The sequence below is a fragment of the Bos grunniens genome, chromosome 15, assembly GCF_055505025.1.
Source record: "Bos grunniens cultivar Pamir isolate PY7600 chromosome 15, Bosgru_T2T1.0, whole genome shotgun sequence".
Classification (NCBI taxonomy): domain Eukaryota; kingdom Metazoa; phylum Chordata; class Mammalia; order Artiodactyla; family Bovidae; genus Bos; species Bos grunniens.
The window spans coordinates 2,978,478-2,997,400 of record NC_141179.1 but is presented as its reverse complement, the minus strand read 5'-3'; the positions used below and the strand labels follow the sequence as shown (position 1 = coordinate 2,997,400).

The window sequence follows — 18,923 nt, the reverse complement described above, 5'->3', positions numbered from 1 at the left end:
TTCTTTAAATTAACTTTTCCTTCCTTGCTCTCTTTCCTAGCCTGTTTCAGCCTCTCTGTGTTTCTTCTCCTCGCTGGTCCCGGACTCTTAGACTCGCCGGCGGCTGCCCTTCGCACCTTTCCTCATCCTTGCTCTCCCTGAGCCCCCTCATTTCATCCATCCCTTTCTCAGGCCCTCCAGATTCCCTGGGCTGTTTGTTGATGAGAAACATTTGCTGCAGCGCAGACCGGAGTCCTGTGCGCAGCCCAGTGGCAGAAGAGGGCGAGGCTGAGAGAAAGGCTGAACTGGAGAGGGAGGCAGCCGATCCTCTCCAGAGCCTGCAAGAATGCGGCAGGGTGCCGGGAGCACCGGGAGGGACCAGATCCCAGGGGCCCTGGTCGGGGCTTGAGGACCTGGCCCGCGGGTGGATTTCCAGCCTCACGTGGCCGCGGAACAGGGGCGCCTGGAAAGCAAAGAGCGGGACCCTGGGGGTGCCCACTCCCAGAGTGGAACCCCCTGCCAAAGCGGGAAGGAGAGAGGCGGGAGCCGTGAAAGGGAAAAACCTGTCTCCACTGGCTGCGGAGCGTCGGAGAGCCTGGGGCGCTCCGGTGAGCAGCCGGGGGCGAAGCCCGCCGGGCGGTGGGCGAGGGACGTGCGGAGCTAGCGCTCGGCGCCTGTGGAGGGGCCGCCGGGGGGCGCGACGCGCGGGGCGGCGGGGGCTCTAGGTGGCCGGTGGCAGACCCCAGCCGCCGAGCGCGCGGCGGCCGCGGCTCCAGTGTGTGTACGTGTGTGTGTGTGTGTGTGTGTACGCGCGCGCGCGCGTGTGTGTGTGTGTAGGTGAGAAAGCGAGGGCCCAGCGTGAGTGTGAGCTAGGCACAGATAGAGCGCATGTCTCATCCCTGCGAGCAAGCAGGAACCGCTCCACCACCATCTTTTGCATGTGCAACATTTGCAGCCGGACAGCAAACCTCTCCCAGGGCTATGGAGACTGCAGGAAAAATCTCGCAGCTCGGGATGGATTGCTAAGGGAAGTCATAACCTTAAACAGTCCAAACCTCTTTCTGTTTTTTTTTTTCCGTTTGTTTTTAATTTTAGCGCCATAGTCCTCAATGCCTCTCTGAACGGTCTTTAGGAAGAGTGCGAGAGAAAGAGCGCGCGCCAGGGAGAGGAGAAAAGAAGATGAGGATTATTTGCAGACAGATTGTCTTGTTATTTTCTGGATTTTGGGGACTCGCCATGGGAGCCTTTCCGAGCAGCGTGCAAATAGGTAAGCTCTGGTTCAGTGGGGTATGCATGTGGGTGGCTGTAGCAGATACCGAAAGTGAGTTAAATGAGTTGCTGATAAGCAATTTAAGGGAACATTCCGCGTCTCCTTTCTCCTCTTTTCTCGTCCTTTCTTCCCTTTATAAGGACTGCCTCTTTGGTGCTGGTTCAGTTGAAACAGCACAGGTTCTCAGTCTATACTCCATCCACCCTCAGTTTCATGTCGCTGAAGTAGGATTGCAATAAGTTGGGATAAAATCTCCGTGGGGTTTGATTGCATTTTATCTAATATCTCTTTTCGTTTCTTTCTCTGGAGTATGAAGGGATGTAGAGTTTCCTTAAACAAAACAAAACCCATCCACTCTTCCTCCTGTGCTATATAGGCAACAGCTTTCACTATTACAAGAAGACATTGTTTAGATTAAAAAAAGAAAGAAGACATTTACACCCTGACCTACTTGCCTTTGCTTGCTACCAGTTAACCGATTTCAAAATTATATCCCTTTCCTGGAACCTTTTCTTCTTTTGTTTTCCTCTTGAATTTTTTGCCCTTAATCCTCCCTCTGGACTCTATTTCTGGGGACCCTATCCGTCCTGCCCTTGGCTTTTTTTTTTTTTTTTTTTTTTGCTGTTCTCCCCTGTCTTTTGATGGGACGCAGCTATTGAATTCCTTCCAGCTAAGCCCAGCCTCACACTGCATCATTTCTCGTGGACAGTGCACAAAACGGGGCTAATTAGGCTGGGTCCAGGAACTGCACAAAAACAAAGTTCACGTCTCCCTTCTGATTTCCCTCTCACCTGCATGTCATCACAAACCTTCATTTCTGTATTTTAATGCAAATTGTCTTTTCTGCTCATCCGCATGCATCTTAGAAATGCCTGGAGCTGGCTTCTGTAGCAGTGTGCTGGGAATCATAGGGAGGGCAAGAGAGAGAAGGCAAAACACACTAAATGGTCTGTCTCAGAGCCCACTGTGATCATGACAAATTGGGACAGTAAAAAGCTGAGTTGTCCTAAAGACTGAAATACTAAACATACTCTTTAGAGACAAAAGGCAGTCTCCCAAGATGTGGCAGAGCTAGCTCCTTAATGTGTGTATTGGTGAATGGCCATGGATTTGACAGTGCTTAGTGCAGGTGTAATAATAGTTACAAGAAGGAACACTGAACGGGCTTTTTCTGCTGTTTTTGCTAGGTGGTCTCTTCATCCGAAACACAGATCAGGAGTACACTGCTTTTCGATTAGCAATTTTTCTTCATAACACCAGCCCCAATGCGTCAGAAGCTCCTTTTAATTTGGTACCTCATGTGGACAACATCGAGACCGCCAACAGCTTTGCCGTAACAAACGCTTGTAAGTAAAACATAAGTTGCAGATAAATGAGAAGAGAATTAAAATGGGGCAATAGAGTTCCTTTCCTCTGTATTATTACTGTTATTATATTTTAGAAAGACATTCAAGCTCTCCACAGTTTGCTGGTTAGAGAGGAAATCAGAGTTACAGACAAGATTTAGTCTCCAGGATATTTGGCTGGTTTTTCCTTCTCTTCCTTCCTTCTTCCCTCCCTTCATCTCTCCCTCCCTCCTCCTTCTCCCTCCCTCCCTTTCTTTCTTCTTTCCTTTTTCTTGAAATTACTTTCTCTTTTAACATTTCAGTATTATTCCTACAACCTTTATGTCAAGTTAGTGAAAATTGTACTCAGTCTTGGTTTTTTTTTTTATTTCTTTTCCTTTGGTTTTTGTATTTGCTTTTGACTTGAGTGAGCATACATCTTGCTTTTAAAGAAGACACATGCTCTCTTACACTGATAAAGGCAATGGAAGGTTTGCTAACAGTGAGAAAGTGGGAAGTGGTGGTGTGGAGGATGTATATTCCACTAGGTTGGTTGACACTGCAGATGATCTGGTGATGTCACTTGAGGCTGCCCTGCTCTTATATTCTGGGTTGTAAATGTCTCTTGCTATCAGGTAATGTATATATCCTGTGGATATAACTCCATGGATTCTTACCTTGGTGGCAAATCATGTTAATCTCCAACCCACTGAAATCACATACTAACCCAGCTGGATCTATTATCCCCACAATACAATTAAGATTTGGTGATCTTACCTAATGTTATAATTAAACAGTTTTTCAGAGCTCCCCTGTGAAAATACTGTATAACATAAAGTAAAAATATAAGCAACTGTGTATTAATTTAAAAATCAATAAAATATGATCAATAGAGCATTTAGGTTACATTTTCACTTTTGAAGGAAATACATGTTTTCCATACCTCCTTATTTTTAGATGCTAATTTACTGCTTCTTAAAAGTTTTGTGTTAAGATAATTGTTATAGATTACGTAAGACATGTAGGAATAGTTTCTATATAAAGTTTTGCACAATAATAATAAAATATTCAGTCTGCATTATATAATATTTTTAATATATCAGGCTGAGTATATTTTTATTTTGAAAGTACTCTTTCTATGTACAAGAAACTGTATTTTGAACAAACGAATTTGAAAACAAAGAGTTTTTATGTGTTAGGAGGATATTTGTTTCATTTAATTCATATATATCTGTGATTAATTCATCTAACAAATAACATGATCATGTTTCCTTAATTTTAGGCACCTAATCAATACTCTATTTTTGAACTTCATTTCATAAGGAGGTTAAAGCATTTGAATTTTTATTTTAATCTACAGCAATTGTATTAATTTGCAGGAATGCTTTAGTTCCTTTGAGTGCTATTTACTTTGAAAAATCACTTGTTTTATTTAGTAATAAGATTAATATTCATTATGAAAATAATTATATGGGAATTGTTTTTAAGCAGAAATGAACATAAATTAGAGCTAAGTTTATGGATAGCTATTTTTTTAAATGTCTTGTTATTATTTTTTCTTCCAAGTTTTGATAGAGATGTCAACATTTCAAATAGTTCTAGGTATAAAATATTTTCCATAGTACATGAATTTTATCTGTTGATTTAAGTATTTTCCTTATGTCTCTCTTGAGATTTTGGCAACAAAAACACTACTGTTTAAAAATAATTTATGATTCAAATATATCTGAAGGTACTTTGTCTACAGTAAATTGCTATTTAAATATATATTTTTATTATTTAATTTTGAAAGACTTTCATAAAAGTGGAACTATATTAGTTTTATTTTTCTAGATTAGGTTCTTAAGTATTCTAAAGTTTATATTCTGGCTTCCAGCTTTATAAACTACAGTGATAATTCTTTATTTTCTCCTTCATCATAATTTGTTAGTCTCATTCAGGTTAATTTTAGTTAGTATCATATTATTTATGTGATAAAAATGTTATATAGAATAAAATGTTAGTGGCAAAGAACTGTAAACATAAAAATTGATAAGAAACTGTACACAGCATGAAAAAGTAGAAATAGGTATAAAATATACGTAGTATGCTGTTCTTTAACATGTTAGAATTGAGAAAATTGAAGCTAAGAAAACAAAGTCTGCTTATTTTGATTCCAAGTGTAATGTAAATAGTGGTATCATGTTTTTCATAATCACTTGTAATTGACTTTGTGTACATGTTTAAAGTATTAAAAGAAAAAGTTGTAAATAAGGGAAAAACATTTTCTAGTGAAGAAAGGAAAATTTTTGACAAATGAGTATGCCAAATGTCCTTATGAATATAAGTAGGATTTGGGAAAAATCAGTGATCAGAGAGTATGGGTCAGGTGATTGGTATTTGTTAAATGAACTGACCAAGAGCCTGCACACATGTGATATTCCAGTCTAATCAAAGGTGAAACATAAGCCATAAGTATGAGGCAACCTCATGTATCAAGCTCTATGCCTTTGGGTACAAAAGGTAAAAATAGTGTTCTAGAGAATTAACATGAAATTATTCCTCATAGCGATATAGACTAGATTTTAAAATCTTTTATGTTGTATTAAATATAAATGTATAATATGTGTTCAACTAGGTTTATTTTAAATATGATTTTCCTAAAGTGAATCCTTGTAAAACTGTGTAATCTAGTGTCTTTGTGAATGAGAACCACTGTATAGGATATATTTATTTTATGAAATATACACTTAAAAACTAAAAATAGCAGACTAAGGAATAAAGAGTATTATTGGTCATCTACTGGATAAATGTAATTTAAGGTCTATTCTTCTGTCTTAGAATTAAAGTTTAAAGAATATTTTGGACAATCTAAACATTCTGCATATGAAGTTGACATACTACATAAATATAAACCCCAATAAACTCAAAATTTGCACTGTTGGGATAAATCTCAAGTTTCTGAAGGAGAATTGGGTTTATTTTAGCTTGTAACTTTTTATTTTTTTTAACGGCATTTGTGTAAGATTAAATTAAAATGCTGTTCTGTTTTTAAACTATCCCCATTGTTGAAAAATCATACTTTGCCTAGTATAAAACTGAAATTACAAGAAATACAGATAATATAGAATTATGGCATATTTAAATAACAAAGTACAGGTGTAATAGGTAGCCCAAGTAGTCAAATATCAAAATGTAATTAAAGATATACATTTATTTTCTGTAATCTATTCAAAATATGGGCTTTGGCAAATAGATATTAAAAAAAATAATTTGATGTGGACAGTTTTCTTTAACAAAATATTATGCATTTGACTCCAAATAGCTATCTTCACAAGCAAACATGCTAGTTAAATTGAGTATGTTCTCTGCAAAACATTTAAGACAACCTAAATTGAGGCTGTGTTCTTATATTTTTCTAATAGTTAATTAATAAAGATGTTTTTGCTTGGAGGATGATATATCTTAAATTTGGCCAAAGCAATAATAACCAAAATACTGATGTAGTCTATCATCAAGTTGTCTAAAAAATAAAAAAAAAAGAGAGAGATTGCAATTATCACTTTAGTTCAGTTATGTTTGAAATCCTGTAAAAGAGGCAGCCTCTTTACAATAAAACACAGAGATGTTCAGTTACTCAAATGATTCTTTTAATTTCAAATGGGTAGTAGAAAATATATAATAAGATACATTAAGTAGTTATGTATTATCACTTAGGTGAAATAGAATTTTTGTTGAATATTTCCAACTTTTTAAACTTGGATAGGAAAGACTAACTGGTTAATATTTTTGTTATCTTTTGTTATTTATTTTTTAGTGATTTGTTTATCTTACTCACCTTTTCTGTCTAAAATCTGTCTATTCAGTGGTTTGCAACATGATGGATTGGAAAGTTGTAAATCAAGAATAGAATGCATATTATACCTTAGTAATGATGAAAAAGTTGTTCTTTTTTAACTTAAATATTAATTCTATTTGTGAAGGGTTTGGTTATCAACGCTAAATATCCAAGTTGAGTGCTACTTGTAAAAGTAGGTTAGTGTGTAAAATATACTTGTTTAGCTAATCTAAATATGTTTTAAATGTGACAGTATATCCAGTAGGGTCTGCAGGCATTTTTGCTTATATACTATGGACTGAATTCAAACATGTTGAATTTAAGGGTGCTGAATAATAAGGTCTTTTGGCTTTAACAATATTTGAATATTATATATCTTTCTTTTCAGGAACATGATACCCTAAAAAGGCATTCTAAAAGTATATATTGGACTGATATAATATTTTAAAAATGCTAAAATCAAAATTCTGATATTTTGACCTTCATAGTTGTTATAAGAAATATATTAGAATTGAATATTGTTTGACTTTTGATTGTTTTTAGGAAAATGAGTTACTGTAATTAAGTTTCCTTATTTTGATTTGATAGCAAGATTCTATGTTGATTTGAAATAATTACTTAGTTTTATAATATTATTTCCCCTTTTATCTTAATTTTCCATCATGAGATTGATGACAAAGATGAGTCATATTCCTGTGGCTTGGACCTTTCTTAAATGATGCACAATTTGCATTGATGTATTTCAAAATTGTCACAGGATTAAACTTCCATAAACCATTTGAAAAAATTCTTTTTACTTTTTTTCTTATGAATTGTTCCAAGAGGTGTTATTTCTCAAAGAGGAACAATTTTTACTTTCTGACTTTAGGAATTATGTATATATCTTATTAACAGAATTTTACTAGTGTTCAAGAATTTAAAATTAGGAATAAATTCCATATACCTTACATTTTATTATAACACAGGTTTTATACTGTTTTTGTGTACATGATTTTATTTGACCTCAACTAATCTTGGAGTGAGCCTGTCTGAGAAGATAGTCATTATTTTTTAGGTAAGCCAGATTCGGCTCAAGAAACTCACTTGATTTGCCAAAGACCATGTGGCTAATAAGTCACAGAGTTTAGATTTGAACCCAGTTGTTCTAGTCACTAACCTAGCACTTTAACCAGGAGACCATGGATGTGAAAAATACATCTATACTGAGATTACTTGAATCAAGAAATAAAGTAACTGTCTTTTTTTCTAATTTTATCGTAATATTTTTAAGAAAATAGGGCAACACATTTCTTGGCAACTGATTCATTAATCAGATGACAGTGAGTGATGCAGCAAAGACAGAAGTCATATTTTGTAATGAATCTGCCCATTCACTCACTAGATTAGATAATAAACATAGCCACTTATTCATTAAACATGTTTATCAAGGACAACTGTATTTAAGACACTCTACTAGAAATGAAGATTGATATTTAGTCACTAAATCATATCTGACTCTTTTACAACCCCATGGACTGTAGCCCACCAGGCTACTCTGTTCATGGAATTTCCCAGGCAAGAATACTGGAGTGGGTTGCCATTTCCTTCTCCAGGGATTGTCCTGATCCAAAGATCCAATTCGTGTCTCCTGCACTGAAGGCAAATTCTTTACCACTGAGCCACCTGGGAAGCCCAGAAATGAGGATACTGAAAATTATGAGTAGTTGTTACCCTCAAGGAGCAGTAGGAAATATATACAAGCCAATTATCACAGTTCAGTAAGACAAAGTATTATGACAGAGAAATAGAGTGCTGTGACAGAGATTAACACAGGAAGGAACATCAAACTTGGCATGCTGCCCTATGGGAGTTATTACCTGATCTGGGCTTTAAGGCGCTAGTTATTTGAAATATAGACAGAAAGGAAGGCACCCCTCGCCAAAGTAGTAGCACATGACAAGGCATCAAGGGATGGCGAGGCCAGGTGTGATTGAACCACTGAATGTGCTTTAGTCTGACTGTAGTACTGAGTGTGAGGAGAAGGAGAGGTGTGCTAAGGGGCGAAGCTTTGTAGATCCACACATGGGCTTGTAGCTCTTGTAAGGAAACTCTTTTGAATAAAAGGGGGACCTGTAAATGATTTAACACAACAGTGGCATAATCAGATTTATGTTTTATAAATAACAGGATGATTTCAAGAAGAAAAATGTACCAGAAGGGGGGGAAATGGGAAGGAAAAAACAGTTGTATTGAAGTAATACATCTTAAGATGGTAAGTTCTTGAATAAAATTGGAAGCTCTGAGACAAGAGCAAATAGATCCATACAGAACTGTTGACAGAACGTAGTGATGATGTCTGTGTAGGCTGGTGAAAAGCAGTATAGTAAGAATTAAAGATGATTTCTTCAATTTTTAATTTTGACAAATTATCAAAACCAAACTTGGAAGGGGCACACCAAAGAAGGAGCAGATTTGAATGAGAAAGGTGAGTTTAGTGTGGATATACGGATAAGGAGGCATTTAAAAGACATTTAAATGCAATACAGTTTTGGACATATGTATCTGGAGCTCTTGGGCTCAGTCTGAACTGAAGAGAGACACTGAATAATGACTGAAACCATGGATGTGGATGATATCATCCAGAGAGAGCAAAAGCAGTGAAAAGAATGCTGAGGACAAAATCCCAGGAAATACTAGTATTTCAGGGACAAGGAGAGAAAAGGAAACTGAAGGAAATGGGTCAGAGTTCAGAGGAAAGTGAGGTAAGAATAATTCACGGGAGCCAAAAGATAGGAAGAATTTCAAGTAAATAGTGATCTTTGATTGCCAAATTTTAATAACAAGTTGCAAGGATAATTGATCCTTAATATCAGTCTTTTCTTCTCTTTTCTTTAGTGTTCTTTTATATTTTGACTAGAAAAAAAAAGCAGCCTTTATTAATCCCACATAGATTCTATTAATGCATATTCTTTGTGTATAGTGGCCTAGAATATTCTTATAATTAGTGATAGGGATAATCTTTTCTGGACTTTTGATCCAGATGGGCTTGGATTTGCAACCTGATAGTGGGCCAGTTACTTGCACTATTAAGTCTCAGTTTCTTCATTCATTAACAAAAGACACATGTATTTTATGATATTAAAAAAAGTGCTTGGAAAATATTTAGCCTATAATTATAACTCAATTAAATTTAGCTGTATTACATTTTCTGTCACATAGAACATTTATTTCTGAATCAGTGCAAAAATTTCAAGTTTATATTTCCTGTTTATATTTTGAAAAGTTATTTGTGTTTTGAATAAATATATTTTATTTGTATTTCATGGGAATTTTTGACCTCTAACTTAATTGTTAATTTTAATTTATACACAAATCTAAATGCATATTTGTCTAAACTATTTCTAAGTCCTACAAGAGGATAACTTTGTTGGGAATCTTTGGACCATTTGGAGAAAGAATTGGTTCATGAATGGATTAAAGGGATTAATGGATTCTCCTAATTGTATGCAACTGTGTGTTCTTGAGTGTGGCATGTGTGTATGCATGTATGTGTGTGTAAACAGAGAGACAGTCTAAATTTTTGAATAGCTTATCAATGAATTTCAGTCACTCTCTCACACACACACACACACAGCCCACAGCCCTAAAGGAGTTATACATAGATTAGATAAACAGTACTCCATTCCCTATCTTCTTCATTTCAAAAGCCAGTTGGATTTTCTTTTTTAAACTAACCAAGAATTTTTCCATAAACGTAGTCTCTGATAGCTTCTTCCTCATCATAGAAAATAATCAATGTGTCCTAGCTGGGAGAATGCTTGGTTTGGTATTCTGACTATTAAACTATCATGGTATTATTTTTATGTCTTGTCTTGACTATCAAAAGCACTACACATTCCACATCAACTCCTTCTATTTTTATCATGACTTGCCTTTTCCCTTAACCATCACCACTCCTGCAACAGTGTTCTTGAAGGTCATCAGTGATTTACTGATTAGTAAATTCCATTGTTCTTTAGTCAAAGTCTTTTAATAATTTGAAGAATTTGACATAGCTGTTTTTGAAACTCATTTCTCCTTGATAATATAATTAGCTAATGATTATATGCCAAGGGTCTGTATTAATTACTTATATTCTTATACAACTGTAAGAAACAGGCATCACTATTATTTTCATTTTATATATGGAAAAACTAAAGATTTGTAGTTAAGAAAATTTGCCTAACCACAAAGTATTCAGGGCATCAGATCCTGAATATATGCCTTCCATTCACACCAAAGTGTCCTGATTAGTATAGTATATATAAGATAGCCATCACTCTGTGTGACAGTGGTTAGCTAACTCCAAATTTGAATAGAAAGATGTTTCCCTCAAAGTTACTTCTTTAACATTTTCCATTTACCTGGTGAATAAAATGCGACCCGGAGAAGGCAATGGCAACACACTCTAGTACTCTTGCCTGGAAAATCCCATGGATGGAGGAGCCTGGTAGGCTGCAGTCCATGGGGTTGCTATGAGTCGGACACGACTGAGCAACTTCACTTTCACTTTCATGCATTGAAGAAGGAAATGGCAACCCACTCCAGTGTTCTTTCCTGGAGAATTCCAGGGATGGGGGAGCCTGGTGGGCTGCCGTCTATGTGGTCGCACAGAGTTGGACACGACTGAAGTGACTTAGCAGCAGCAGCAAAATGCCACCAGGTGTAAAAATGAATAAATTCCACCAGATTTTAAAATGAATAAATGAGTCTTAATATCCTGCACAACATTGGATACTTCATTATTTGGTCAACCTGCATAATCTTTATAGGAATGTTATTTGATGACTAGTGGTCAGAGAGTTCATTTCATGTTTTCCCTTACATGTTTTTGGATTCCAATAAACATAATGAGGAATCTCTTAAAGATTATTGACCTAAGTCAAAATTGCTGCCATCTTCATAGTGTCCTTACTTGCCTCTAATTTAATAAAACTACTAGAGCCATAAATAAAAAGTTCAATGTTATCTTAGAAATGAAAGGCAAAAAAAACTGTGTGTAATACTTTTCTTTGAACAAGCCATTATACTTCTCCAGCAAAAATTACACCTAAGCTATAACCATTGTTTGCTTATTTTTGCTTATATCCTTTTTTTTTATAAAAGCAATTCCTCATTGTTGTTGCTGTTCAATCACTCAGTCTCTTTGCAACCCCATGGACTGCATCACACCAGGTTTCCTTATTCTTCACATCTCCCAGAGCTCGCTCAAACTCACGGCCATTGAGTCAGTGATGCCATCCAACCATCTCGTTCTCTGTCATCCCCTTCTCCTCCTGCCTTTAATCGTTCCCAGCATGGTGGCCAAAATATTGGAACTTCAGCTTCAGCATCAGTCCTTCCAATGGATATTCAGGACTGATTTCTCTTAGGATGGACTGGTTTGATCTCCACACTGTCCAAGGGACTCTCAAGGGTCTTCTCCAACACTACAGTTCAAAAGCATCAATTTTTCAGCATTCAGCCTTCTTTATGTCCAAATCTCGTATCCATATATGACTACTGGAAAAATCATAGCTTTTACTATATGGGCCTTTGTCAGCAAAGTGATGTCTCTGCTTTTTAATATGTTGCCTAGGTTTGTCATAGCTTTTATTCCAAGGAGCAAGCATCTTTTAATTTCATAGCTACAGTAACCATCTGCAGTGATTTTTGGAGATCAAGAAAATAAAGTCTGTCACTGTTTCCATTGTTTCCCCATCTATTTGCCATGCAATAATGTGACCAAATGCCATGATCTTCATTTTTTGAATGTTGACTTTTAAGCCAGCTTTTTCACTCTCCTCTTTCACCTTCATCAAGAGGTTCTTTAGTTCCTATTCATTTTCTGCCATAAGAGTGATGTCATTTGCATATCTGAGTTTATTGATATTTGTCACAGCAGTCTTGATTCCATCCTGTGCTTCATCCAGCCCAGCATGCTCATGAATAACTTTCTCATCAGTAACTTTATATATATACATATATATATACACATACATATATACATACATTACATATTGTTTTCTTTCCATTCTCATATTTTTATCTTTTTAAACTGACCCATGAAAATTTCAAGTGATTTATAAATCTTAAGAGCCAAAATATTATTGCAGTCTCACCACTAAGGGGTAATCACAGTAAATAGATCTTTCTGGACTTTTCTTTTTATTTGTATAGACCTAAAGTGAGCAGTAGAAAACTATAAACATAAAATACCTATATATATATGTATAACTTTTTAATAACAATATTAATCTATAAATGTATTTTATTAATGTTTTATTTCATGAAAAGTTTTCTCTCAGTATATAAGACCTATCTTATTTTCTTTTACTGCTATGTAATGCCATTGTGCAAAGTTACTATTAAATGTAGTCAGTAGCTTCTGGATGAACATTTATGTTGTTTCCCATTTTTTATGTTACAAACAGAATAGCAGTAAAGCTATCTGAGTACCTGTGTGAATATTCCCATAGGATTAATTCCTGGAAATTAGATTACTATATCGAACAGTGTGTATTTTTGCTTTTAGTCCTTATTGTTAATGTCCTTTCCTCAAAAAGTATTATTTACATTTACAGCAACCAAGATGTAAGAATAATTGGTTTTCTACAACCTGCTAACAGTAATTATTATCAGTTTCTTGAATCTTCACCTGTCCTAATGTGTGAAGTTCAGTTCAGTTCAGATCAGTCGCTCAGTCGTGTCCAACTCTTTGGGACCCCATGGACTGCAACATTCCAGGATTCCCTGTCCATCACCAACTCCTGGAGCTTGTTCAGACTCATGTCCATCAAGTCAGTAATGCCATCCAACCATCTCATCCTCTGGCATCCCCTTCTCCTCCTGCCTTCCATCATTCCTAGCATCAGGCTCTTCTCTAATGAATCAGTTATTTGCATCATGTGGCCAAAATATTGGAGCTTCAGTTTCAGCATCAGTCCTTCCAATGAATATTCAGGACTGATTTCTTTAGGATTGACTGGTTTGATCTCCTTGCAGTCCAAGTTACTCTCAAGAGTCTTCTCCAGCACCACAGTCCAAAAGCAGCAATTCTCCAGCTTTCTTAATAGTTCAGATCTCACATCAACACATGACTACTGAAAAAAAACATAGCTTTGACTAGACAGAACTTTGTTAGTAAAGTAATGTCTCTGTTTTTTTAATATGCTGTCTAGGTTGGTCATAGCTTTTCTTCCAAGGAGCAAGCATCTTTTAATTTCATGGCTGCAGTCACCATCTGCAGTGATTTTGGAGTTCAAGAAAAAAAAGTCTGTCACTGTTTCCATTGTTTCCCCATCTATTTGCCATGAAGTGATGGGACCGGATGCCAAGATCTTAGTTTTCTGAATTTTGAATTTTAAGCCAGCTTTTTCACTCTCCTCTTTCACTTTCATCTAGAGGCTCTTTAGTTCCTCCTCACTTTCTGCCATGGGGATGGTGTCATCTCCATATCTGAGGTTATTGATATTTCTCCCAGAAATCTTGATGCCAGCTTGTGCTTCATCCAGCCCGGTATTTCACATGATGTAGTCTGCAAATAAGTTAAATTAGCAGGTGACAATATGCAGCCTGGACATACTCCTTTCCCAATTTGGAACCAGTCCATTTTCCCATGTCCACAGTACTGAGGAAACAGACTCTTGGAGGGCAGAAATAAAACTTTGTTCAGACCAAGATCCAGGAGGAAGGAGCAGCGTCCCCACAAGAGACTGAGCCCCACCTGCCTATGAGTGTGCAAGAGTCTCAGATGGAGGCATGGTTCAACAGTGGCCTGCTGTGGGGTCAGGGACACTGAATATCATAGAGTGGGCATAAGTCCTCAGGCCAAACAAAGGGGAAGGAACACAGCCCAACCCATCAACAAAAAATTGTATTAAAGATTTACTGAGCATGACCCCGCCCATCAGAAGAAGACCCAGATTCCCCCACAGTCAGTCTCTCCCATCAAGAAGCTTCCAGAAGCCTTTTATCCTTGTCCATAAGAGAGTAGACATAATGAAAACCACAGTCACAGAAAACTAACCAAACTGCTCACGTGGATCACAGCCTTGTCTAACTCAGTGAAACTATGAGCCATGCCATGTAGGGCCATCCAAACTGGACAGGTCATGGTGGAGAGTTCTGATCAAACGTTGTCCACTGAAGAAGGGAATGGCAAGCCACTTCAGTGTTCTTGCCTTGAGCCTCATGAAGTGTATAATGGGTGAAAATGACATTTACATGCTGCTTTAATTTGCATATTTTTTATTAATAGTAAGGCTAAGAATATTTTCCTGTATCTATAAGACCTTTTATCTCTTTCTGTGTGAACTGTTGTTCTTTCACTTTACCAATGTTTTCTTCTTTATTTGAGGGAGTGTTTTACAAACTATAGAAATGAATCCTTTGTCATGATGTTGAAGATTATTTTTCTACTATTTTTCTATGTGCCTTTGGCTTCCAGCTTCATTTATGGTGCCTTTTACCATACAGACATGTACAATTGTTATATGTTCAAATCTGTGAGTCATTTTCTTCATGGCTTCTAGATTTCATGCTATGCTTATAAAGGTATTCCTATCCTTAAAACTGTAGAATATTGTTCCACATTTTTTAGAATACTTTATGGTTTTATATTTTATATCTATAATGCTAACTCTTTATGGATTTATTATGTGTGTTAGGTACTAATCTTTATTTTTTTCTGTTCTATTTATTTGAATGAGTTTTTTTTTTTTTTTTTTTTTTTACTATTTCTTTGAACTGACACATTTGTGCAAATCTCCTGTAATCATGACTGAATTTGAGCTTGAACAGTTCTTCATTTTACCTCTTCCCAAGTTCTCCTCTTTGTTGTTCTTCATCTCCTTGTCCTGACAGTCTCACATGTTCATACTTGCTAGTTTTGATATTTTTATTATCTGCTTTCTTGGTCCACCTATTACTTTCCTAGGTTTCCCCCTGTTTGTCCAGCTACTCTTGTTTCTATCTCCAAAGTTCATTACAAATATTTCCAACTTTCACCATTTCTAGCCCACAGTTCTAGTGCAAGTCAACGATACTTTTCTAATAATTTAGTACTGAATATCCCTCTACTGCCATTTCCTCTCCCCACCCATTTTACATACCAGAGCCAGTTGTTCCCTTCAGAATTGAAGCAAAATACTGTTTCTTCTTACTTAATACCCTCTAATGGTTTTCAGTTTCTTGGAGTAAAAGTACAACTCTTTTAACAGACTTGGACTCTAAGCATGATCTGTCTCTCGTCCATCTTTTTGCCATGTTCCACCATGTTGGAGTTCACTCAGCCTTCTTTTTGGTTCCTCCACATGATTTAATCCTTTCTTTCTATTTTCTATGCCTTTGCATTTTCAATTTCCATTTTTGGGGATGGGGAGTCTTCCAATCCAGTTTTTGTTGAGTAGCTTTTTCTGTATCTTCAGGACTCAGGTCAAAGTCATTGCCTAAGAGAAATCTTCCATGCCAACCTCTGTAGAGTAGGCTCTCTCATACCAAACTCCATTTACTTTGTACTGCATTGCCAACCATATGATAATCTTTGCTTTTTTACAATCTGTAATTGTTATTTTCATTTGTTTACATATTTATCATCTATATTCCCAGTAGAATAAAAACTCCCATAACCAGGACTTTATTTGCCTTGTTAAACAATATATCCTCATAGCCTTACTCAATACCTGGTACAAAACAAGAATCAGTATCTATCTTTGAATATATGAATGACCAATGTGTAATGAGTTTTCTCTTCACTCATCTTTGGGATATTCTTAAGATAGCTAAGACTTTTCATGTATTTTAGAAGAAAATTGAGCAGAGGATCTAAAGATAATAAGGTACTAGATTCATTCCTTATCTTAAACATATATATATATATTTTTTTTTCCTCATTTGTTTTCATTAGAGTCAGTTGATGTGATGGGTTAGGTAAGGAGGGAGATAAGTCTTATAAAGAAGAAAATGGGAGTATTAATGCACATTGATTTATATTGCATTGGCCTGATGGCACTTTGATGAATTTAAATCTGGTAGCAAAGAACTTCTAGGTACTTATAACATGTGGTCTCTGCTGACAAAAGAACTAGAAAATGCTGATTCAGTACTCTTTCAGAGTAGAAGAAAGCACATGTGAGAAGCCCAGGTGTATTAGTAAGCATGCTCAAGAGAATCATCTGTTCAGATGATCTGTTCATTGGCTGCTTCCTTGTGAGTGAGTGAGTGAAAGTCATTCAGTCGAGTCTGACTCTTTGCAACCCCATGGACTGTAGCCCACCAGGCTCCTCTGTCCATGAATTCTCCAGGCAAGAATATTGGAGTGGGTTACCATTTCCTTCTCTAGAGAATCTTCCCAACCCCAGGGATTGAACCTGGGTCTCATGCATTGCAGGCAGACACTTTACCATCTAAGCCATCAAAACCTGCTTCCTTAGCACTTCTTAAAGTTCATGAAATTAGAAGACATGTGAAAGAAGGCATCTGTAGTCAAATATACAATGAAAATCTGTCAATTCTTGATTACCCACACTGAATTTTCTTTACATTTCACAATTTGCCAATTTCAAAGCCCTTATCCCACCTGTTTGTAATTAGTTTATCCTTGTTTAAATTGCTTAAATTTAAGCTATGTATATAATCTTACCTTGGCAAGTTGGAGAAGCATTTCACTATTTCTCTGCTCCAATGATTTAAAATCAAGATAAATATATATTTTCTGAAAAAACTGTATATATGCTTTCTTTTTTGTAATGAAAATCATGTCAGTCCAAATGGTTCCCTTTTTGCTCTGATTACCAAGGAGCTCAATTTTCACATTTACTGATCAGTAACAACACTGGTCCCCAGTTTAAAAAAAGAAAAAAAGAGCTTTGTATAATTTTTCTAGATTCCACATATATGTTAGTACATGATATTTGTTTTTATCTTTCTGAGTTACTTTACTCTGTATAATAGACTCCAAGTTCATCTGCATCTCTACAAATGATCCATCTCTTTTATGGTTGAGCAATATTCCATTGTATATATGTGTACCACATCTTCTTGGGCTTTCCACGAGGCACTAATGGTAAAGGACCCACCTGGCAATGCAGGAAACTTAAGAGATGCCTCTCTATACCTGTGTTGGGAAGATTTTCTGGAGAAGGGCGTGGCAACCCACTCCAGTATTCTTGCTGGAGAATCTCATGGACAGAAGAGATTCTTAGGTTTGCATAGAATTCATAGAGTCCATAGGGTTACAGAGAGTCGGATATGACTGAAACGACATAGCATGCACACACCACATCTTCTTTATCATTCATTTCTTGTTTGACTTTTAGATTGTTTCCCTGCCCTGGCTATTGTAAAGAGTGCTGGAATTAACACTAAGGCATGGCAGGAATAGAGATCCAGATATAGAGAAGGGACATGTGGACACAGCAGGGGGAAAGGAAGGCTTGGACGAATTGGGAGTGTAAGACACTATCTTGTGTAAAATAGATATTGGGAATCTGCTATAAAGCACAGGAAGCCCATCTTGGTGATCTGTAATGACCTATATATGTAAGATGGGGGTTGGGGGTGAAAGGGAGGGCTCATATGTATACATATAGCTGTTTCACTTCATTGTAAAGCAGAAACCAACACACCATTGTGAAGCAATTATACTCCAATTAAAAAAAAAAAAAGCTGTAGGAGTTGCTTGTATATTTTTGAGATTAGTTGTTTGTCGGTTGCTTCATTTGCTATTATTTTCTCCCATTCTGAAGGCTGTCTTTTCACCTTGCTAATAGTTTCCTTTGATGTGCAGAAGCTTTTAAGGTTAATTAGGTCCCATTTGTTTATTTTTGCTTTTATTTCCAATATTCTGGGAGGTGGGTCATAGAGGATCCTGCTGTGATGTATGTCGGAGAGTGTTTTGCCTATGTTCTCCTCTAGGAGTTTTATAGTTTCTCGTCTTACGTTTAGATCTTTAATCCATTTTGAGTTTATTTTTGTGTATGGTGTTAGAAAGTGGTCCAGTTTCATTCTTTTACAAGTGGTTGACCAGATTTCCCAGCACCACTTGTTAAAGAGATTGTCTTTAATCCATTGTATATTCTTGCCTCCTTTGTCGAAGATAAGGTGTCCATATGTGTGTGGATTTATCTCTGGGCTTTCTATTTTATTCCATTGATCAATAATTCTGTCTTTGTGCCAGTACCATACTGTCTTGATAACTGTAGCTTTGTAGTAGAGCCTGAAGTCAGGTAGGTTGATTCCTCCAGTTCCATTCTTCTTTCTCAAGATCGCTTTGGCTATTCGAGGTTTTTTGTATTTCCATACAAATTGTGAAATTATTTGTTCTAGCTCTGTGAAGAATACTGTTGGTAGCTTGATAGGGATTGCGTTGAATCTATAAATTGCTTTGGGTAGTATACTCATTTTCACTATATTGATTCTTCCAATCCATGAACATGGTATATTTCTCCATCTATTAGTGTCCTCTTTGATTTCTTTCACCAGTGTTTTATAGTTTTCTATATATAGGTCTTTAGTTTCTTTAGGTGGATATATT

General features: G+C 36.4%; 1 protein-coding gene across 7 annotated transcripts in view; it reads left to right on the top strand.

The window, feature by feature from the left end:
- Nucleotides 1-200: 200 nt before the first annotated feature.
- The window catches only part of GRIA4 (glutamate ionotropic receptor AMPA type subunit 4), a 689,633-nt gene continuing 670,910 nt past the window's right edge, over nt 201-18,923 (top strand). For 6 of the 7 annotated variants that reach the window (XR_015141734.1, XR_015141735.1, XM_086338844.1 and 3 more), the window contains exons 1-3: nt 257-587; nt 1,075-1,246; nt 2,437-2,595. Coding sequence is in view for 5 of the 7 variants with exons in the window: in XM_086338844.1 (XP_086194970.1) it covers nt 1,159-1,246; nt 2,437-2,595 (247 nt within the window). In the remaining 2 variants the exon portion in view is untranslated. Of the gene's footprint in view, nt 588-1,074; nt 1,247-2,436; nt 2,596-18,923 lie in introns of all 7 variants that reach the window. The other variant, XM_086338841.1, reaches the window with a different exon arrangement.